This window comes from Oncorhynchus clarkii, chromosome 21, assembly GCF_045791955.1.
Source record: "Oncorhynchus clarkii lewisi isolate Uvic-CL-2024 chromosome 21, UVic_Ocla_1.0, whole genome shotgun sequence".
In the NCBI taxonomy this organism is placed as follows: Eukaryota; Metazoa; Chordata; class Actinopteri; order Salmoniformes; family Salmonidae; genus Oncorhynchus; species Oncorhynchus clarkii.
This window is the reverse complement of record NC_092167.1, coordinates 34,619,470-34,642,159: the sequence shown is the minus strand read 5'-3', so window position 1 is coordinate 34,642,159 and position 22,690 is coordinate 34,619,470. Positions and strand designations below refer to the sequence as shown.

General features: G+C 40.2%; 1 protein-coding gene and 1 pseudogene across 1 annotated transcript; both read right to left on the bottom strand.

Annotated features, from left to right (window-relative positions):
- Positions 1–1,105: 1,105 nt before the first annotated feature.
- LOC139379202 (uncharacterized) lies at positions 1,106–3,005 on the bottom strand. Its single transcript, XM_071122016.1, has 6 exons — positions 2,965–3,005; positions 2,376–2,500; positions 1,744–2,094; positions 1,505–1,633; positions 1,354–1,403; positions 1,106–1,222 (listed from the first exon to the last, which is right to left on the bottom strand). Exons 1-6 carry the CDS (start codon positions 3,003–3,005, stop codon positions 1,106–1,108), a joined length of 813 nt encoding a protein of 270 aa, XP_070978117.1.
- Positions 3,006–8,984: 5,979 nt separating this feature from the next.
- LOC139379201 (uncharacterized) lies at positions 8,985–22,273 on the bottom strand (annotated as a pseudogene).
- Positions 22,274–22,690: the final 417 nt, after the last annotated feature.

Genomic DNA, 22,690 nt, shown 5'->3' with positions numbered 1-22,690 from the left:
GGTGTTCCTCCATTTCAAATGGTGTGATGGAGCCTGACACATATTCAGCTAAACTGCTATTACTTTAATAATATTGTAAATTTGTATATGTGGTCGCAGAGATGTTCTGTAGACAGAGAATAGAGATATACGGAGTGTAAAATTGGTTTATTATGTTATGTCTTAAAAAAATATGAATAATGACGGCTGACTATGGCCTGTCCTCGTTCTGTGGTGCTGGCTGTTGTGCAACTTTCACTATGAGTAGATCTATTGCAAGAGGCCTAAATCATTTCCCATAACATGTGGTACTGCTAGACATCACATCATTAAGTCAACTTTGTCCTACACATTTGTGTTGAGAGGCTTTTGCTGCACTAAGGGTCTGTTTCACACCCACTAAGTAGTGTGAACAGTAAGGGGCCCTAAGGGACAAAGTGGAGAGTAGTGTGGGTGCAGGTCAGTCTTCCTGTGTTAAATGTCTATAAGAGGTTAGTTTCCATCAGTGGAAAGTTACTGCAACACTTCCACCTTCACCACAAGGCTTTGTAAACAGACCATAATATCTGAGACAGTTAATAGCATCCGTCTGTACAACGTGCCACATCATCATAGTATGCAGTGGGTTCAATTTATTCAAATTCAAACAGTTGGAAACACTTTATTTTTCTTTACACAAGTAACTGGTTTACTGTTGCTGAAATGGGCACAACAAATAAATACAAATAATAACAATCTGTAAAGGTGCCCTTGAGCAAGGCACTTAACCCTAATTGCTCCAATGGTGCTGTACAATGGTGACCCTGGCTGTGAACCCACTCCCTGCGGGTGTCTCAGGGGAGTTGGGATTAGCAACAACAACACAAAGCATTTTCATTACACACTTGTGTACCAAGACAAATATAAGCACCACCCCTAATTATTATTATTATTATTATTATTTTTTTTAAAAAGTTTGTCAGAGAAGCAATGCATTCAATTATTTCAACACTGTATAACAAACAAGCTATGACCACTGTTTTCATCACATTTGACTGCTTATGCGTTCATAGATAGTTCATGAAGCTAGAACTAGTTAATAAAGAGTTATCTAGTATAAAAGGATCATTGTTTCATTCATCCAGTTCTACTGTCTGATCCCAGCATACACCCCTGTCTCCATGTGACCTCTCTGTTTTCTCGACCTGTTCTTCTTGTTGCTCAGATTCAGAGCTACGTAATGGAGACTGTCTTCATCTTGGTCCTGTGAAGCACAAAATAGCATTATTGACAAATTATTTTAAATGTTGTTTTTTTTTAAACCCAAAATAGTGAAGTTGGTTAAAGACATGCTTCACAATAGACTTCAGACAATATACAAGTATTTCTGCTTACCCCTGCATCTGACCTGGTAACCGAAGGACCTCTGGTCTGTGAGACGAGTCCTAAAACGAATGACAAAAAATATTTGGATACTTCCTCTTCTTCTACTACTGAAACAACAACAAATGGTGACATCAACCAATATCAAGAGATAGTAACTTACCTCTGCACTGCACACATGTTGTGTTGTTCATCTTGTACATGATGCAAAGCAGGACAATGATCAAGGTGAACGTGACACCCAATACTACACCCAGGCAGGACACCAAGAGAAGAGGATCTGCTCTATGTTCTGTTGAAATTCAAACAGTAATAGAAGAAACCAGAATAGCAAGTAAATGTATGTTCTACACAGTATACTATACAGTATATATAAAATTAAATAGAAGCCGAATCATTTACCCTCAATGTCCAACTTGGTCCCGTTCCCGAAGAGTATCTCCCCACATGAGGCCACAGCACAGTAGTAAGTCCCAGCATCAGAGAAGCTGAGGTTCCTCTTGGGGAGGTTGTGGACACAGCTCTGTGTAGGAGACCCAGCCTTAGGGCTCTTCTCACACTGATCACTCTTGTCTCCATGGGTGTAAATGATTCCTGGATGGGATTCTCCTGAGCCATGTCTGAACCAATAGACACTGTGTTCTCCTGCACAGGTCTCAATGTGTATTGTACACTTCAGAGTCACAGAGTCTCCTGGATGGACTGACTCAGACACAGGCTGCTGGAGCACAGACATGCTGTTGGACTCTGAATCTGAAGAAGGTGAGTACCTAATGTAAGACTAAGTGGGTGAAAAACAAGCCATGTATTCATTGCTAGCATTTGATGAAGTAGTTGCAGAAACATACCAATATACAGTGCCATACATTTTGAAATTGAAGATGCAAATGTTTAGTTACCTTTGACAAATAAAACAGTTCCCTCTCCAAATGTTTGCTCATAGATGGCTGCAGTGGAACAATAGTATGTAGCTGAGTCCCCTGGCTCTGTCTTGGATATGGTCAAGTTACAGCTGTATTCTCCTCTCCTCATACCCAAACGTTCGGTCTCAGTAAAGTCCTTGATAAAGTTGTTGGAATAATAATTATCTTGGCCAACATAAAGAGATGATGCCATGAGGAGGGGTTCCTGTCCAAAACTCTGCTTGAACCAATCAAACCTGGTCACCGACACATTAGGACAAAGGCAAGTGAGAGTCACAGTGCCTCCCAGCTCAGTAACCATCACAGGGATTGGTTGGATTACGTTTGGTTTGGTGAAAGCACAAACTGTCAAAGCAAACAAACAACATGGAACAAAGTCACAGGCATTTCCACCCATTACAGACAACATCCACTTTGCTTATTATATTCAAACTACACACTACAAACGATTAAAAAAGGAACTCAATTAAAATGTCTTACTCTTACCCAAGTTGATGTAAAATATAAATACTTCTCTATTCATCATTGTAACATTACTCCCTTCTGCACTGTATAGTGTGTGGGTCTGACAGTGGGTGACGTTATATGCACCTTATATATGATGGCACTTTAGATGTACCCATCATACAGTAGGAGGGAACACTGAAACTAGAGATTTTATTGGCTGACGACAATCTTAGAAGTGTGTCCTCTGACTTACCATAGTGTGAGCTTCACGGGAATGACTTTCCAAGAAGACATTATAAAGTGATTCAGAGTTCCTAGATCAAGGCTATCAAATATTTGCCTGATACGGCTGTTTCTTTTTTGAGAAAAATTAAAAATTTTCTGAAATGAAATTGATGTTTGGACTAGAAACAGTGAAATATCTCTAGTGCTGCTAATACTACTGACCCTAACCCAGCCCAGCCCAGCCCAGCCCAGCCTAGCCCAAGGGTTAAAGTGATCCATAATGTAAATTTACCCACCACTGCATAGAAGCTGCATTTCTGGCTGTTGGTTTTCATCATACGCCTCCAACATTAAATACTAATATTATTTGTAACCGCAATTTAATATACTGTACTGTTTTCTATATTGTAGAATAATAGTGAAGACATCAACAGTTTGAAACACATATGGAATCATGTAGTAACCAAAAAAGTATTAAACAAATACAATTATATTTTAGATTTTAGATTCTTCAAAGTAGCCAACATTTGCCTTGATGACAGCTTTTCACACTGTTGACATTCTCTCAACCAGCATCAGCTGGAATGCTTTTCCAATCGTCTTGAGTTCCCACATATGCTGAGCACTTGTGTGCAGCTTTTCCTTCACTCTTCAGTCCAACTCATCCCAAACCATCTCAATTGGGTTGAGGATGGGTGATTGTGGAGGCCAGGTCATCTGATCCAGCACTCCATCAATCTCTTTATTGGTCAAATAGCCCTTGCACAGTCTGGAGGTGTGTTGGGTCATTGTCCTGATGAAAAAACAATGATAGTCCCACTAAGCGCAAACCAGATGGGATGGTGTATCGCTACAGAATGCTGTCGTTGCCATGCTGGTTAAGTGTGCCTTGAATTCTAAATAAATGACTGGCAGTGTCACCAGCAAAGCACCCCCACAACATTACACCTCCTCCTCCGTGCTTCACGACGGGAACCACACATGCGGAGATCATCCTTTCATCTACTCTGCGTCTCACAAAGACACGGCGGTTGGAACCAAAAATCTGAAATTCGGACTAATCATGACCAAAAGACAGATTTCCACCAGTCTAATGTCCATTGCTCGTGTTTCTTGGCCCATTAAGTCTCTTCTTCTTATTGGTGTCTTTGCAGTAATTAGACTATGTAGGCCTGATTCACACAGTCTCCTCTGAACAGTTGATGTTGAGACGTGTCTGTTTTTCACGCTCTGACCATAGAGAGCCCTTAGTTCTCTATGGTGTAGTAGGTCAGAGCGTGACTAGGGGGTGATCTAGTATATATATTTCTAGGTTGGTGCTAATGTGGTTCCGAATTAGAGGCAGCTGTTTATCGTTGCCTCTGATTGGGGATCATATTTAGGTAGGCTTTTTCCCCACCTGCATTTGTGGGATATTGTTTTGTGTTTGTGCACCACTTAGTTACTTTTAGTTGTTTGTTTATTTTATTTATTGTTTTTTTCTTTAAGTTTCACTTTGCAATAAATATGTGGAACTCAACATCCACTGCGCCTAGGTCCCGTTCTTATGACAACCGTGACATTGTTACTTGAACTCTGTGAAGCATTTCTTTGAGATGCAATCCGGGGTTCAAGTTAATTGCCAATTTCTGAGGCTGGTAACTCTAATGAACTAATCCTCTGCAGCAGACATAACTCTGGGTCTTCCTTTCCAGTAATTAATACCGTTCTATTTCATTTCACTTGAAAATATTGTTCATTAGTGTACATACAGTGGGGAGAACAAGTATTTGATACACTGCTGATTTGGCAGGTTTTCCTACTTACAAAGCATGTAAAGGTCTGTAATTTTTATCATATATACACTTCAAGTGTGAGAGACGGAATCTAAAACAAAATGCTTTGGTCTTCATGCTGGAAGACCCAGTCACGACCCATCTTCGACCCATCTTCAATGCTCTTACTGGGGGAAGGAGGTTGTTGGCCAAGATCTCGCAATACATGGCCCCATCCATCCTCCCCTCAATACGGTGTAGTCGTCCTGTCCCCTTTGCAGAAAAGCATCCCCAAAGAATGATGTTTCCACCTCCATGCTTCACAGTTGGGATGGTGTTCTTGGGGTTGTACTCATTCTTCTTCTTCCTCCAAACACGGCGAGTGGAGTTTAAACCAAAAAGCGCTATTTTTGTCTCATCAGACCACATGACCTTCTCCCATTCCTCCTCTGGATCATCCAGATGGTCATTGGCAAACTTCAGACGGGCCTGGACATGCGCTGGCTTGAGCAGGGGGTCCTTGCGTGCGCTGCAGGATTTTAATCCATGACGGCGTAGTGTGTTACTAATGGTTTTCTTTGAGACTGTGGTCCCAGCTCTCTTCAGGTCATTGACCAGGTCCTGCCGTGTAGTTCTGGGCTGATCCCTCACCTTCCTCATGATCATTGATGCCCCACGAGTTGAGATCTTACATGGAGCCCCAGACCGAGGGTGATTGACTGTCATCTTGAACTTCTTCCATTTTCCATTTTCTAAAAATTGTGCCAACAGATGTTGCCTTCTCACCATTGTGGAAAGGTTGGAGTCTGTTTGATTGAGTGTGTAGACAGGTGTCTTTTATATAGGTAAGGAGTTCAAACAGGTGCAGTTAATACAGGTAATGAGTGGAGAACAGGAGGGATTCTTAAAGAAAAACTAACAGGTCTGTGAGAGCCGGAATTCTTACTGGTTGGTAGGTGATCAAATACTTATGTCATGCAATAAAATGCAAACAAATTACTTAAAAATCATACAATGTGATTTTCTGGATTTTTGTTTTAGATTCCGTCTCTCACAGTTGAAGTGTACCTATGATAAGTTACAGACCTTTACATGCTTTGTAAGTAGGAAACACTGCCGGTTATCATATACTTGTTCTCCCCACTGTATAAGTGTAGATATAGCGTAAAAATCTGAAACATGTTAATGTTAATTATTCATCTGATTATTCAGGACTTTATTATCTTCAGAGTTCACAATTAGAAGCAGGACTAATTATACAGTAGGCTGTCCTCTTTCTTCTCTCTGCTGGTCTCAGAACAGCCAATCATGCCTAGTGATCGTCATTATAGTCATGTAAGACAGCCAACCCCCTGCCTCTCACTCTAATCTGACAGACAGAATGACTAGTATACACCCGTGGTGGTCGGTGCCGTTTAAGATAAGGGAGGATGATAATTTTTTTAATGAACATGGCCTTATTTCTATAACAGCATATTGGATGACTGTCATTCATATTCCATTCACCCATCTCAACGTAAAATCAATATGTTTTGTCTACTACATGATTCTAAAATATTCCCTGTACCCATCATGAGGTTGCTACAACCTAGCCTATGAATGAAAGTTTACAACGTAGGTTCAATGGTCGAGAGAATTTGGAGTAATCAAGATGCCAGACAGTGACACATTCAATACCACCTTGCACACTGTTTCCTGCTCATCAAGGGTGTTATCCTTAGTCCAGCAGTTGCAAACAAGAGGTTTTTTTGGACAAATTCAGGTATGTTTATCCCCATTTTTTTCCGTTTGCTTCAGTTTTAGAACGTTTTTCAACAGAATCGGTGCAATAAATACACCCATGATCACACGCAAACACAGTTCACTTTCATAGCATCCACATACAAACAGCTCGTTGTATATATAATTCATTCTTGCATCTATCTATCATTGGTGTAACGATCGTCTGTGATGGAAGAAGGTGAGGACCAAAGCGGAGCGTGGTAAGTGTTCATATTTTTTATAAAATAACTGAACACTGAACAAAACAACAAACAAACAGTCCCGTAAGGTGAATGAAAAACACACTAAACAGGAAATAATCACCGGTTGGAAAAGGCACAGGTGATTGGGAAAAACACAGGTGGGAAAAGGCTACCTAAGTTTGATTCTCAATCAGAGACAACGAACGACACGTGCCTCTGATTGAGAACCATACCAGGTCAAACACAAAACCACAACATAGAAAAAAGAACAGACTACCCACCCCAACTCACGCCCTGACCAAACTACAACAAAGACATAACAAAGGAACTAAGGTCAGAACGTGATAATTGGCTAAAGAGAACCACATAACATTTCGACATTCTGATGGAAAATAAACTGAAATTCAAATTGGAAACATAGTTTGCTACTAAACTTTCCGTTTCTTCACTGACCTTCATGGCATATGCACCATCTCTATTCATTATACCAGAATATTCCACAATGATACGAACCAACATCAGTATGGGCAAAATAAAACTCAAGTCATCCTTTGCAGCTCAAGACAAGATGTATTTGCGAAATCTCCCTGGAATGACACTTTTTCATAGTAAGTTGGTACATGGGTACAAGTCCATGTCCCGGTGGTCGCAATATTGGAGATAGCTTCATGAGATCAGACATGCACCCTGAGCCCACTCAGACATTCTTGACACACATTCCAAATGGGAACTATAAATGTGTCTCTTGCGCACAGTGCAATATCACAATAAAAACATCCTTCTTCAGACACCCACATACAGGTCGGGGTATCATCTCATCACCTGTTCATGTGGGAAAGCCTATTTTTATGAAAAAGTCTTATAAATTGATATATTCTTTCTAGAGCTATTCCGCGCACACCCAATATATTCCCCCTGTTGATGATGCTTATTATGCATTATGGTTGAACCAAAAGAACAATTAAATATGTGAAATTGAATTACACTACAATGTATGTTGATGCTACTATTATGTACACTACCATTCAAAGGTTTAGGGTCACTTAGAATTTTTTTGTTCAATAAATAACATTACATTTATCTGAAAAACAGTGTAGACATTGTTAATGTTGTAAATTACTATTGTAGCTCGAAACAGCTGATTTTTTTATGGAATATCTACATAGGCCCATTATCAGCAACCATCACTCCTGTGTTCCAATGTCACATTGTGTGAGCTAATATAAGTTTATCATTTAAAATGTTAATTGATCCCGTTTGCAATTATGTTAGCACAGCTGAAAATTGTAGTTCTGATTAAAGAAGCAATAAAACCTTCTTTAGACTAGTTGAGTATCTGGAGCATCAGCATTTGTGGGTCCGATTACAGCCTCAAAATGGCCAGAAACAAAGACCTTTCTTCTGAAACTCCTCAGTCTATTCTTGTTCTGAGAAATTGAGCTATTCCAATCGAGAAATTGCCAAGAAACTGAAGATCTTGTACAACGCTGTGTACCACTCCCATCACACAACAGCGTAAACTGGCTCTAACCAGAAGAGAAAGAGGAGTGGGAGGCCCTGGTGCACAACTGAGCAAGAGGACAAGTACATTAGAGTGTCTAGTTTGAGAAACAGATGCCTCACAAGTCCTCAACTGGCAGCTTCATTAAATAGTACCCGCAAAACAGTGTTAAAACAACAGTTTCTTTGATACTTTGAAAACTCCATACAAATGTTTGTTACTAAAAGCAGTTTTATTATGCTACAAATAGTAACATTTCTTCTTGTAGTCTTTGTGACAGTGGTGATATATTTCACTGCTGCTGAAGGTATCTGACATCAGAGTACACTGCATCCTCTCAGCTGGTCTTCTCTCTCGCTGTTCTAGAGGAAGACTTCTTCTTGGGGGTGAAAATACATTATGATGACAGCATGATCTACTATTGTCACGATTGTCTTATGGAGTAGACCAAAGCACAGCGTGGTCAGAATACATTCTTCTTTATTTAATGAAGAACACTTAAACAAAAAAAACAAATAAGACAACCGTGACCGCTATATAAACAATGTGCTAACATGCAACATAACATAGACAATAACCCACAAAATACCCAAAGCAGATGGCTGCCTAAATATGGTTCCCAATCAGAGACAACGATAAACACCTGCCTCTAATTGAGAACCAATCTAGGCAACCATAGACCTGCATAAACACCTAGATGGAAACAACCCCATGAATCTACAAAACCCCTAGACAGTACAAACACCCTAGATGAGACAAAAACACACATACCACCTTCGTCACACCCTGACCTAACCAAAATATATAAAGAAAACAAAGAATACTCAGGTCAGGGCGTGACAACTATATAGTGTTTCAATTCTCCTGTGGAAGAAAACACTACAAAAGACATGACTGTTCAGACTGTACAACCACTACAATGACCTGACAGTCAGTGGAACAGTGACAGGCAGAAGTTCCACAGAAAAATGAACAATCACAAAGATAAGTAGGCTACATCTATCACAGTGACCTATTACTTACAAGAAAGCTTAATAACAAAAAATACACAAATAAGCTGAACACTAGCTGTAAGGCAGTTTCTTGTAAAAACTACAAATATTATATATTTATAAATGTTGACAAGTTTAACTGATTTCCCTGAGACGTTGGGACATCAGTCCTCCCTTCATAGAGATTGAAATAGAGGAAGGCCAGCTATGATTTTTTATGACAATCTATCTATTTTTAACCTCATGAAGTTAATTAACAATGCTGATATGTTGGGCATTTAATGGATATTTACAGAATGTACATTGCATTGAGATGCATGTAACATCAGACACATCAGTTGTAACATCACATACATTGGATACATTAGATATAAAGTAATACCTCTGCTATCTCTGTTCTGAGTCTTGCACAGTGCCCAGACAAGTAGAAGGGTCACTATCCCCAGAACGATGTTGGAGATGACCAAGGCCAGAACAGTAGGAGTCAGATCAAATGGAGAATGATGTTCTGGAACAGTGGAAAGGGTATCAGTGAATTCCTATTGTATTCATGAGTGCTTAGTAAGATCATCAAACAGTAAAATATAGAATCAAAAGCTGATGGTGATATTGTATAGCTTGTTGAGACAAGATAATGAGATCATTTGGAGGTAGGCTGATTCCATGAATATACTGTATTGTTGGGGATATTTACAGATTAAATGGGATTTACCTTGAATGTTCAGCTTGGTCACATTCCCAGACAGTATCACCCCACATGAGGCCACAGCACAGTAGTAAGTACCAGCATCAGAGAGGCTGAGGTTCCTCTTGGGGAGGTTGTAGACACAGCTCTGTGTAGGAGACCCAGCCTCAGAGCTCTTCTCACACTGATCACTCCTGTCTCCATGGGAGTAAATGATTCCTGAACAGGATTCTACTGAGACATGTCTGAACCAATAGACACTGTGTTCTCCTACACAGGTCTCAGTGTGTATTGTACAGTTCAGAGTCACAGAGTCTCCTGGCGGACATCTCATAAGCAGAGAAATATAAAAGTTGGACTTACCCATCTCTACAAGAAGTGGAAATATCAGACACAGTGTGATCCTCATTGAAGTTGTCATCCTCCTCACAACTTGTCTTGAGTGGAAAAAGTCCACCTAAGTAGACAACACTTCAACAATGGAGCTGCAGGTGATTTGTCGAACTGGACCCATCATTTTTGTTGACACCTTATTCCAGTACGACAATTTTCTTCACATTGTACAGAGTCACAGAGTATAGATTTAGTACAAATTTAGTAATAATCATTCAAGTTTGACATCCCTTATTCTTTATCACTACAGATACTGTTGTCTACGTCAAGAGACTCAGTTGTGAACGTGTTGGGGACATGCATGCAATGACACTGTCATCCACTAGGGCTTCTATCACCACACAGTCACTTCACCTCACTAACAAAACATCTATTGAAAAAACATAATTCAGGACTTATACTCAATTGTATTGGCTGGATAGAATCCCTTCCCATGATTTTGTTATTGAGGAGGCCGATACCTCTAGGCCTATAGGTGATGATAATACTTCACTGTTAAAACTGTGTTGTGATTGACTAAGAACTACAGCTCTAGCTGAAATGACCTAATAAATAGCTCATTGTGTTTTTTCACAGATTTCAGTCGACTATGTTTAGGTTAGCTGCCTCATCAAAATAGTTGGTTTACTGTTGTTAAAATGGTCAACTTGAAGAGCAAGTAGTATAGCCTAGAGTATGAGATAGCTAAGAGTTCTGAGACATCCGGCTGAAAACCACAGAAACAGAAACAGAGAGAGAGAGAGAGAGAGAGAGAGAGAGAGAGAGAGAGCAGAGGGTCCTGTGTACAATACATTGGCAGCAGGCCATAACAAAGTGTAGATACATCCTCATATTGTGTTCATCACAGACCGCAGAGTAACTGTAAATAGGTTGCTGTTTGTTTGAGGGCGTGTTAGTGTTAGTGGCATGAGAAGAGAAAAAACGGTTTAACATTATAATTTGAGTTATTGATCTTTCTTTAAAGACATTTTCAACCTGTCCCTGTAATACCAACATGTTTCAAGCAGAATAACATAGTCCCTGTGCCCTAGAACAACAAGGTAATCTGCCTAAATTACTACCGACCTGTAGAACTCACATCTGTAGCCATGAAGTGCTTTTCAAGGATGGTCATGGCTCACATCAACACCATCATTCCATAAACCCTAGACCCATTCCAATTTGCATACTGCCCCAATAGATCCACAGAGGATGCAATCTCTATTGCACTCAACACTGCCCTTTCTCACCTGGACAAAAGGAAGACCTACGCGAGAATGTTGCTCGTTGACTAAAGTTCAGTGTTCAAAATCAAAGTGCCCTCAAACCTCTTCACTAAGCTGAGGACCCTGGGACTAAACACCTCTCACTGCAACTGGATCCTGGACTTCCTGACAGGCTGCTCCCAGGTGGTAATGGTAGGCAACAACACATATGCCACGCTGATCCTCAACATGGGAGCCCCTTAGGGGTGCGTGCTTAGTCCCCTCCGGTACTCCCTGTTAACCTATGACTGAATGGCCAAGCACGACTCCAACACCATTATTTCGTTTTCAAAAGACACAACGGTGGTAGTCCTGATCACAGACAACAATGAGACACGCTATAGGGAGGAGGTCAGGGTCTTGGAAGAGCAGTGCCAGGACAACAAACTCTCCCTCAATGGGATCAAGACAAAGGAGAGGATCGTGGACTACCGGAAAAGGAGCACCTAGCATGCCCCCATTCTCATTGATGGAGCTGTAGTGGAGCAGGTTGAGAGCGTCAAGTTTTTTGGTGTCCACACCAACAACAAACTATCATGGTCCAAACACACCAATACAATCGTGAACAGGGTACGACAACGCCTAATTCCCCTCAGGAGACTGAAAGGTTTTTGCATGGGTCCTGAGATCCTCAAAAATGTCTCAAGCTGCACCATCGAGAGCATCACTGCCTGGTATGGAAGCTGCTCGGCCTCCGACTGTAAGGTGCTACAGACGGTACGTACGGCCCAGTACATCACAGGGGCTAAGCTTCCTGCCATCCAGGACCTCTATACCAGGCTGAGTCAGAGGAAGGCTCTAAAAATTGTCAAAGACTCCACTCACCCTAGTCATAGACTGTTCTCTATGCTACCGCATGGCAAGCGGTACCGGAGCACCAAGTCTAGGACAAAAAGGTTTCTTAACAGCTACTACCCCCAGCCTTAAGACTGCTGAACAGCTAATCAAATGGCTACATGTACTATTTGCATTGACCCCCCCCCCCCCCACACACACACTTTTTTTACGCTGCCGCTACACGCTATTTATAATCTATTATCTATGAATTATCACTTTACCCCTATGTACATATTACCTCAATTAGCTCGACAAACCTGTACCCCAGTACAGGTTTGTGGTAGACAGTTTGTGGTGTCTAGAATAATGGATAATAATTTTTGTGGATAATTATTTTTGGGGGGAAATGTATAGCGTTGCTATGTGGGCACCAGCTGAATCAAATATGTCCAACAATGAGGCAGTGTGTAAAGAGAATATATGTACATCTTTAATTTAATGGGGTTAAAAGTATATTATCTGGTAAGTATGCAGTACATTTTCAAGCATACATTACAAATTAATGTACCTGTATCCTCTTGTTGTCAAACTCAGTTGTGTGCCTAAAATAGATTTAGCCCCTCCCCATGCAACAGTTACAGGCAGTACTCCTGATGACCTATAGGGGGACTGTTATACAAAGAACATGTCCTGACATGAAGGGTGTACAGGGGTGGAGCATTACTGTGAGGGTATGTGGAGGAAACACCTACAGAATGAAAGTCAGTCTTATCTCTGTCATTCATGTACTAACTCAAGTGTAGGCTACTAGTTGAGCGTTTAGAGGGGTGTACCTCATGGGTAGGCCTCTTCACTGTAGCCTAGTATACATTAACAAACAAAAAATAACTCAGTAAACAAATGATTGTAGTTTGAATGAATTAAACCTATGATATTGCAAGTGACAAGATATAGGCTACATGACATACAGTATATACGTGGACTATGTTGCTTATTGTCATGGTTGTGAACAACAATGAAAGAATGAGAGAAAACAAAGTGACACCACATAGACATCCTGCTGAAAACCACATAGAGGCACAGGGTGTGTAAAAGGCCAGCAGGCCTGTCCAAAGCGTAGAGACGGTCTTGTTTTGTGTTCACAGCAGACCACAGAGGGCAGGTACATGTGAACATCTCGCTGTGTGGGTGCATGCATGGGTGGGTTTAGCATTTATCAGTAGGTTGGGTAAGCAGAAGCCCTCTGCACACATTATACAGACATACTTTATGTACAGAACACAAGAGAAGGAACAAGTCTATTTTATTCAGTATCAGTTGTTAAAATGTATATTTATTAATGCTATAAGAAGCAACATATACAGGGAATTTCAGAAGAGTATTTAACCAACTGACATCCAACTTTTTAAACAAGGTCACAGGCCATTAATAAAAAAATGCAAGCCCTCTGCACACATTCATACAGACATACTGTATGTACAGAACACAAGGGGAAGGAACAAGTCTATTTCAGTCAGTATCAGTTGGTTAAATGGATATTTATTAATGCTATAAGAAGCAACTTATACATGGATTTCAAAAGTACAATTTAATCAACTGACAACTTTTTAAACAAGGTCGCTGGCCATTTATTTTTAGAATGCAAAACAACTCAGCAATCTCAACAAAAACTAATTTTCAATACAAGTTGATGATATTTCCAACATTTACTGCAAAAAGTCCATCGTCATTTGTCTTAGATTGATGTATTTCCTGGTGGTGTAGATGATGATGAAGATGGTCAGACAGCAGAGGAGAACTCCAGTTCTTATGACAGAGAGAAGGACCAGGATTCTCATCTGTGGATCATCAGAGTGACCACACTCAACATCCAGCTTGATCCCATTCCCAAACAGTATCTCCCCACAAGGCCACAGCACAGTAGTCCCAGTATCAAAAAGGCTGTGGTTCCACTTGGGCAGATTGTAGACACAGCTCTGTGTAGAAGACCCAGCCTCATAGTTCTTCTCACACTGATCACTCCTGTTTCCATGAGTGTTAATGATTCCTTGATGGGATTCTCCTGAGCCATGTCTTAATCAATAGACACTGTGTTCTCCTGCACAGGTCTCAGTGTGTATTGTTCAGTTCAGAGTCTCCTGGCTGACTCAGACACAGGCTGCTGTGCAACAGACATGCTCTTGGACTCTAATTCTGAAAAGAGTGACAGAGTAAGATCATGGTGTGTAAACTGTTTGTCCTGCTATATTTTTTTGATGAACAATTTCTATTGTATATTTAGAATTTCATGAATGCAAAATGAAAATCCAAAACAAAGACTTACTTGAGTTACTTTACCTTGGACAATCAAATCTGCTCCTTGTCCAAATGTGACTTTGCCCACTTCAATAGCAGCACATTAGCATGTAGCTGAGTCCCCTAACTGTGTCTTAGAGATGGTCAGGTTAACGCTGTCAACTCCTCTCTCCACACTCAGACATTTAGTCCCAGTGAAGTCCTTGTTAAAGTTCTATAACTTACTTATTTTTTTTGCAATTAATCCTACTTACTAAATTACTAAAATGTAAGTGTGAACAGGAGTAGAGCATTGGAAGTGTACGTATATGGGATAAACACCTACAGCATGAAACAAGTCAAATGTATGTTAGTCTCATTCCCTATCATTTACAGAAACATGAATTAACTTTAGTGTAACACCTGTGAGTGCATCACTGATTGGACACCCCAGCCTAATATAACCAATACACATGACACACTTTATCCACTCTGTATCACTGTCTGGTTAGTGTGGTTCTCATAGGAGGCAATCTATCAGAAGGAGGATCCTCCTCTATTGGTCTCCTTACAGAGAACCCTGCAGTTGTCCTGGAACACTTGTCTGATTGAGAACGTACTAGTTCTCCCATGACATCATCTTAAAATAGGCCCTCACCCTGAGCAGATATATATAGTATAGATGGTTCCGTATTGTGACATGAGATGCTTAACTTGGAGAGTTCATTAGCAGTTCTTTGTGGTTTGAAACTGATTTCAGATAACTATATATATCCAAGTAAGTTTATAAAGAACTGGTTTGCTGTGACTGCAAGCTGTCAGTAGAAACATGAACAACAATAACAAATGTGAAAACAACTGACTGACACCAGAATAGACATCCTGCTGAAAACCACAGAGACACAGAGAGCAGGTTGGAGGGTCCTGTGTGTACAAGGCCAACAGGCCTGACCAAAGAATAGATATAGCCTCGTACTTAGAGTAGACCTCAAGTACTTGTGAACTTGTTAGCTGTGTGGGTGGATGTGTGTGTCATGCTATCAACACGTCTAAAACAAGGTCAAGACATTTCAGAGGACTTGAAAACAATAGGTTGTATGCCTTACTTATGCAAGGACTCCCTGGAACTCAATTACAAATCTACACAGTCAAACAAATGAGTCTTCATCATGCAGTTCTCTACTGCCTGTTTCATTGTGAGTGATTGTTGCTCCTTGTTACTAAGCTACACTTTATTATAACTATGTTGAGGTTAGTAGTAATGATTTTGTGATGACGACTGCCTGGCCTGTTTGGTGGCTGCTATTTAAAGATGCTGGAAATGATTTTGACCATGTTATAGATGTGTAATAAGCATGTAATAACTATATTACCTTGTTATAGATTCTTCATAGCTACAAGTTGCTGCCAACTCTACTGTTGAGGCAGTTATGGAGACTTCCACGTTCACTGCTGCTCCCTGTTGAAAAATGAATGGATTGGAGTCCTGCAAGTTGCACTTATACATATTCACATGTTGTCAACAGTTTGTGAAAACTGCTCCATTACAAAGTGAACATGGTCATGTTTATTATCAGTCTCTCAACCACATCAACTCTGTTCAAAGTATATTCAGCTAAGAAGTTTATTTTTAGTTCAGTCTTTTGTTATGGAGAGAGAGAGTTGGGCTCTTAGTGACATGGATGTTGGTGGTTTTGATGGTGTGTGAAAAGAGAGTGTGGTGAGGACTGATGGTCATTGCTGGGGGTTAGAGTTGAGTTTACGTGAGTGGAACATCTATTCAAGGCAGTCAGAAAACCACAGTGAGCTGTGATACAGGATACAGCTAAAAGAAGACAGTTTGAGAGGCTAAAACACCAGAAATAGATATTTACAGTTATCATGCAACCAACCTTATGTTTTACATTGAGCATCGGCTTGATATGGTTGTTGCACACTGAATCTGTGGGTGAAAGTGTTGTAGAAATGTAATGACAAAAATATGAATGCTAATCAAACAATTCCTCTCTATGAAAGTAGTTGAATGTTATATTTGATCAAAATGGAACAACAGTATCAATGGAAGTAATTGTAACTTACAATGAAAAAGCCACAGTCAAACATGCAGTGTAGAAAACACAGAATCAATGCAAATTAATAAAGAGTAAAAGTGTACATTTCTGTCCATGTTTTTGTGCCTCACACCAGAGTACACAGTGTCTGTCTCCATGGCTCTCCTCTGTCTCCCGGACTTTGGTTTCTTGAGGACGACGTTCAGAGCGGCGTAATGGAGAGTAACAGGCTCTTGATCCTGAGAGAAATAAAAATAAAAAAAATCTAAATATTTGGTATTATACTAAATATTGCGGTATAGTGAAACAATCCTTGAATAAAATTAATATTTTCATATATTGATTGAAGGAAAAATACATTGATTCAGCAACAACTAAACAGTGTTAGATCAGGTTACCTGATTATCATGACTGGGGACTGCAGGAGTACTTGGCTGAGGGTGTATTCCTTTTTATCAAACACAAATAATCAATATAATCATATTCATCATACATTGAAGAGCTTTTTTGACCAGTTTTGACCAAAACATGTCAACTAATGTAGCTGTACCAACAATTGAGAAGCATACTGGATCTTGCACAATACTGTCGCTTACCTATGCACTTGCTCATCTTGTACAAAACACAAGTAAGGACAATGATGAGGAGGACACACAGACCCAACGCTACGCCAAGGCAATACATGAACAGAAGATGGTCCTCCTTACAACCATCTGTGAAATATCAAATAGGGATGGGGACACTGAGACACTGAGGGATAAAGCTATGACAATGTTAGAGACACCAACAAGACTCGGCTTGATCTGAGTCATATTTTATTCTCTCATATACAAAGATATCTGAAGGATATAGAAAAACAAAGATACCTGAATGATATAAAAACAGAGATATCTGAATAATTAAAAAAATATATGAACGATACCTTGTCTGCAATCTAAAGAACTTTTATTATATAGAGGTCAGAAGTATCACTTACGGTCAATGTCCAGCTTGGTCCCGTCTCCAAACAGTATCTCCCCACATGAGCCCACAGCACAGTAGTAAGTCCCAGCGGGTGTGAGGTTCCTCTTGGGGAGGTTGTAGACACAGCTCTGTGTAGGAGACGCAGCCTCAGAGCTCTTCTCACACTGATCACTCCTGTCTCCATGTGTGTAAATGATTCATGAGCAGGATTCTCCTGAGCCATGTCTGAACCGATAGTCACTGTTCTCCTGCACAGGTCTCAGTGTGTATTGTACTGTTCAGAGTCACAGAGTCTCCTGGATGGACTGACTCAGACACAGGCTGCTGGAGCACAGATATGCTGTTGGACTCTGAGTCTGAAGAAGGTGAGTAATGACTAATGTAAGACTAAGTGAGTGAAAAACAAGCCATGTATTCATCGCTAGCATTTGATGGGGTAGTTGCAGAAACATACCAATATACAGTGCCATACATTTTTAAAATGAAGAAGCAAATGTTTAGTTACCTTTGATAAATAAAACAGTTCCGTCTCCAAATGTTTGCTCATAGATGTCTGTAGTGGAACAATAGTATGTAGCTGAGTCCCCTGGCTCTGTCTTGGATATGGTCAAGTTATAGCTGTCGTCTCCTCTCCTCACACCCAAACGTTTGGTCTCAGTAAAGTCCTTGATAAAGTTGTTGGAATAATAATTATCTTGGCCAACATAAAGAGATGATGCCATGAGGAGGGGTTCCTGTCCAAAACTCTGCTTGAACCAATCAAACCTGGTCACCGACAATTTGGGACAAAAGCAAGTGAGAGTCACAGTGTCTCCCAGCTCAGCAACCATCACAGGTGTTGGTTGGATTACGTTTGGTTTGGTGAAAGCACAAACTGTCAAAGCTTATAAACAAAATGGATCAAAGATAAAGACATGGATAAACCATGACTAGCATTACAGAGAGAACGTCCACTTAACTTATTCATATTCTAACTACATGCTACAAATAATTGAAAAATAAATGTAATTAAAATGTCTTCCACTTCCACAAGTTGATGTAAAATATAAATACTTCTCTTCATCATTGTAACATTAGTCCCTTCTGCACTGTATCGTGTGTGTGTCTGACAGTGGGGCACTTTATATGTACCGTATATATGATGGCACTTTACATGTACCTTTCATACAGTAGGAGGGAACACTGAAACAAAATATTTTATTGGCTGACTACAATCTTAGAAGTGTGTCCTCTGGCTTACCATAATTTGAATAATTTAACTTTTTAAGACATTATAAAGCAGGTCAGAGTAACTGGATCAAGGAAATCAAACATTTGCTTGATAGGGCTGCTTCTTTATTGAGAGAAATGAAACATTAACTTTAATTCTTTCTCTTTTGATGTTTGGAAATGATACTGTGAATGATCTTTAGTGCTGCTAATAGTACCGACCAAACCCAGCCCAATGGTTAAAGTAACCCATCATGTACATTTACCCACCACTGCATAAAAGCTGCACCAATAAAATCGAATATTAGTTGTAACCGCAATAGCATTGAATAATATGGGGTGGGGGGGTTCAAACATGTGTTTGGTACCAATACTTTCTCTTTTTTCATGAAGGACGAGTTGACAAAACTATTGAGATGACACTCAATTTTATCTGCACTTTGTCCTCTTGTTGAATGCTTTACTGTAGGTTTCTTAAACATTTTCAACTCGAGACCCAAATTGAGAAATTGGCTGCCCTCCCTCCAACGAACAGAACTTTGAAGAAATTGCCTGGGATTATAGATGATTATAGATGAGTACTGAGTTATGTTTTCTCAAAACTCAGGACCCACAGTTTAAGAAACCCAGCACAGTTTAGGGTTTAGGCAATGTTTTTATCCTGTGGTTTATATTCTTGACATACTTTGCATATCTAACTGAGCGGCAGGGGTCTGGTGTTTACTGTCCAGATGAACAGAAGAGTTGTGTTTACTCTTACACACAAATATTTTCCCGCACTATCTGTCGGCAGGTGGACTGATAATCTGGCAAGACATGCTGAGAGAGAGAGAGAGAGAGAGAGAGAGAGAGAGAGAGAGAGAGAGAGAGAGAGAGAGAGAGAGACAGAGAGAGAGAGACAGAGAGAGAGAGAGAGAGAGAGAGAGAGAGAGAGAGAGCATAATGGACATTTCATCCCCCAGTGTTAGTCTATGAGAGATGCAATGATGTTCACCTCAGCAGGTCTCACTCTACACTGAGCTGCTCCTTCCTGTCACTCCCACCACAGGAAGTGATGCGTACCCTCACTGGCCCCTCCTCTACCTCAGACCACAATCATATTCTCCTTATAAGCTGCTTCTCAGGAATAGGGGGCTGTGATTGTCAAAAAACTGTTGTCAAAGACTCCAGCCACCCTAGTCATAGACTGTTCTCTCTGCTACCGCACGGCAAGCGGTCAACAGAGCTTCAAGTCTAGGTCCAAGGGGCGTCTAAACAGCTTTTACCACCAAGCCATAAGACTCCTGAACACCTAATCAAATGGCTACCCAGACTATTTGCATTGCCCACCCCCCTTTTTTACACCACAGCTTTAAAAAAAAAAATTTACCTTTCTTTAACTAGGCAAGTTAGTTAAGAACTAATTCTTAATTTTAATGACAGCCTAGGAACATTGGTTTAACTGCCTTGTTCAGGGGCAGAACAACAGATTTTAACCTTGTCAGCTCGGGGATTTGATCTTGCAACCTTTAAGGACTAGTAATAGTCCAACGCTCTAACCACTAGGCTACCCAGAAGTAAGCATTTCAATGTTGTATTCGGCGCATGTGACTAATATCATTTGAATTGATTTCATCGGTACAAAGCCAAGACAGGAAATACTAAGGGGTGAAGAACATCATGGCAATGGCTGTTTATTTGTCTTTATAAGTGATCAGTATAATACAGTTGTCTACTGTTGGGTACTTTGTCCCTCAGGGTCACCCTATAAAAAAATGAACAAATCACTGACACACACAACAGAGATCTAAGTTAAGAGAGGTCAAAAGAGGCAACTATTCCCCTGTGACCATTAAACAGTTGTGTTTTGACTTCTAACTCTTCTCTAACCACACCCTGTATCACTGAGATGTTTGGCCTAACTGAGTTGGAGAGAGCTAGAGTAGCCCTGAGGTAAAACTCACAAACATACACTGCAGAGATTCATTGATTTACATTTAAATGAAGGTCAATACATTGAATATCACTACACAGACACAATATAGCGATATTTAATCTTGTATTCAAACATATGGTAAATCAATCTATTCAAAGATATGGCCAACCAATTTTCCTCTTCCATCCTCCTCCACTTTATCATCTTGTAGCAGTATACACTACATGGGTGTCCAGCTCCTTCTCTCTTCTCTTCTCCATCTTCCTCTTCTAGGAGGTGAAATTCAGAGCGGCATAATTCAGTGTATCTGGATCTTGTTTCTGTAGATTTGAAAACACCATGCAGTAGTTGTCATTTCCTCCGTTTCTGAATTGCTTATATTTCCCGTAATTAATCATGCAGTATTTACCTGATCATTGTGTTGTTGTCTTTGAGGATCAGGTCCTGAATATCAAAGAGAGATGAGAGAACGAATTAATGGATCAATCCATTCTAGTGTACACACGGAGTCTCTAATCATCAGTGTACAGTATGTCAGGGGAAAAACATCCACATTAAAGGTGTAGTTCAAAGGTCCCATATTATCATGAAATGGTCTCCTACCTGTGTTGGGTCTGTTTGAGTCTCGTCTGATCTTGAGGACCAGGATGAGAATGACTATCAGTAGAACAGCAGTCACAACAGCCAGGATCACAACCAGGGGAAGGAGGTACATGGTTCCATCATCCTCTCCTAGGTATATGTCATCATCCTCTCCTACTAGACTGATAGTTCCAGTACAATGTCCTATTAGATTACATTTTATTAAATCACTTGGTGGTCCTTTAATGACAGACCTAAACATTTCATCATGTAGATATTTTTTCATCTACATGACTCTCTTTAGATTACTCTGGTGTTTCCTCACCTCCGTTGTGCCCTGTAGCATTGCGATTAGTAATAACAAAGAAGTATATATTTTTTGTCCATCAATGGTTTGCCTTTGTTTCATGATAACTCCTTATTAGGTTGATGAACATTTTCAAATGTATCAAAAGCCAGATAAATAACTGAAAACGTACCTTTAATTTTTAGATATGTTGCGTTGACAAAGAACATGTGGCTATATGGATACAATCCACAGAAATACAGACCACAGTCAGCTATTTCCACTTTTGTGATTTTGAGAAAGATAGTGGTGCGGTTGCTGAACATTTCAAAATTGATCCTTTGAAAACCATTGTGGAGATCAGGTGTTGAGTTAAAGCCGTACATAGACGAGATGCACACAGGCTCTGATCCGTTGACTTGCTTGAACCATGCTGTGTGTCCCACAGCCGTTGTAACATTGGAGCACTGCAAGGTGATGGTATCCCCAGTACGGACCTCCATAGTCTGACACTGAGAAACCAACACAGAGACCAAACCTGAAACACAAAGAACAAAGTCCAACATTAATGACTGTAATCGGTGATATCACATGTACATGTTAGAAATGAGGAGGAAGCGCTGCACTGAACATTCTAGTTATACTTAATGAATGCAGTCAATCTTACTCTGTCTCCATGTTACATTTAACAGTAGTTTACTTACTCAATCCATAGAGCAGTAGAGCTGGTAGGAAGGTTCTCGCCATTCTGTGTGTAAGTCTATTCTGCTCTGTCTGGTTGTGAATCAGAGAACACCTCTTTATTCACGCTGAGATCACAGTGAGATCAAAAGGGATTTCATTGGTAGGGGGCGTGGTAGTTAGTATTGGACCACAATGTCTATTTACAGAAAGCAGAATTGACACAGACATATTATGTGGAATGTAAAAACAGAAATGTAGCATATTTGTGTTCAATCAAAATGGAGATGGTGTCTGGGTTCGGTTGGGTTCATATAGGTCAGTGTTTCCCAAACTGAAGGTTGTGACCCCATGTACTGTCTGTCCCCTGATTTAAAAATGTGCACATGTGAAAAAATCTGAAATAAAATGTACAAATTGCTCTTGGATCATAGAACCAGGGTTACATCAGTAACCTAAAGTAGCTGCGAGTTGCAGTTGTAA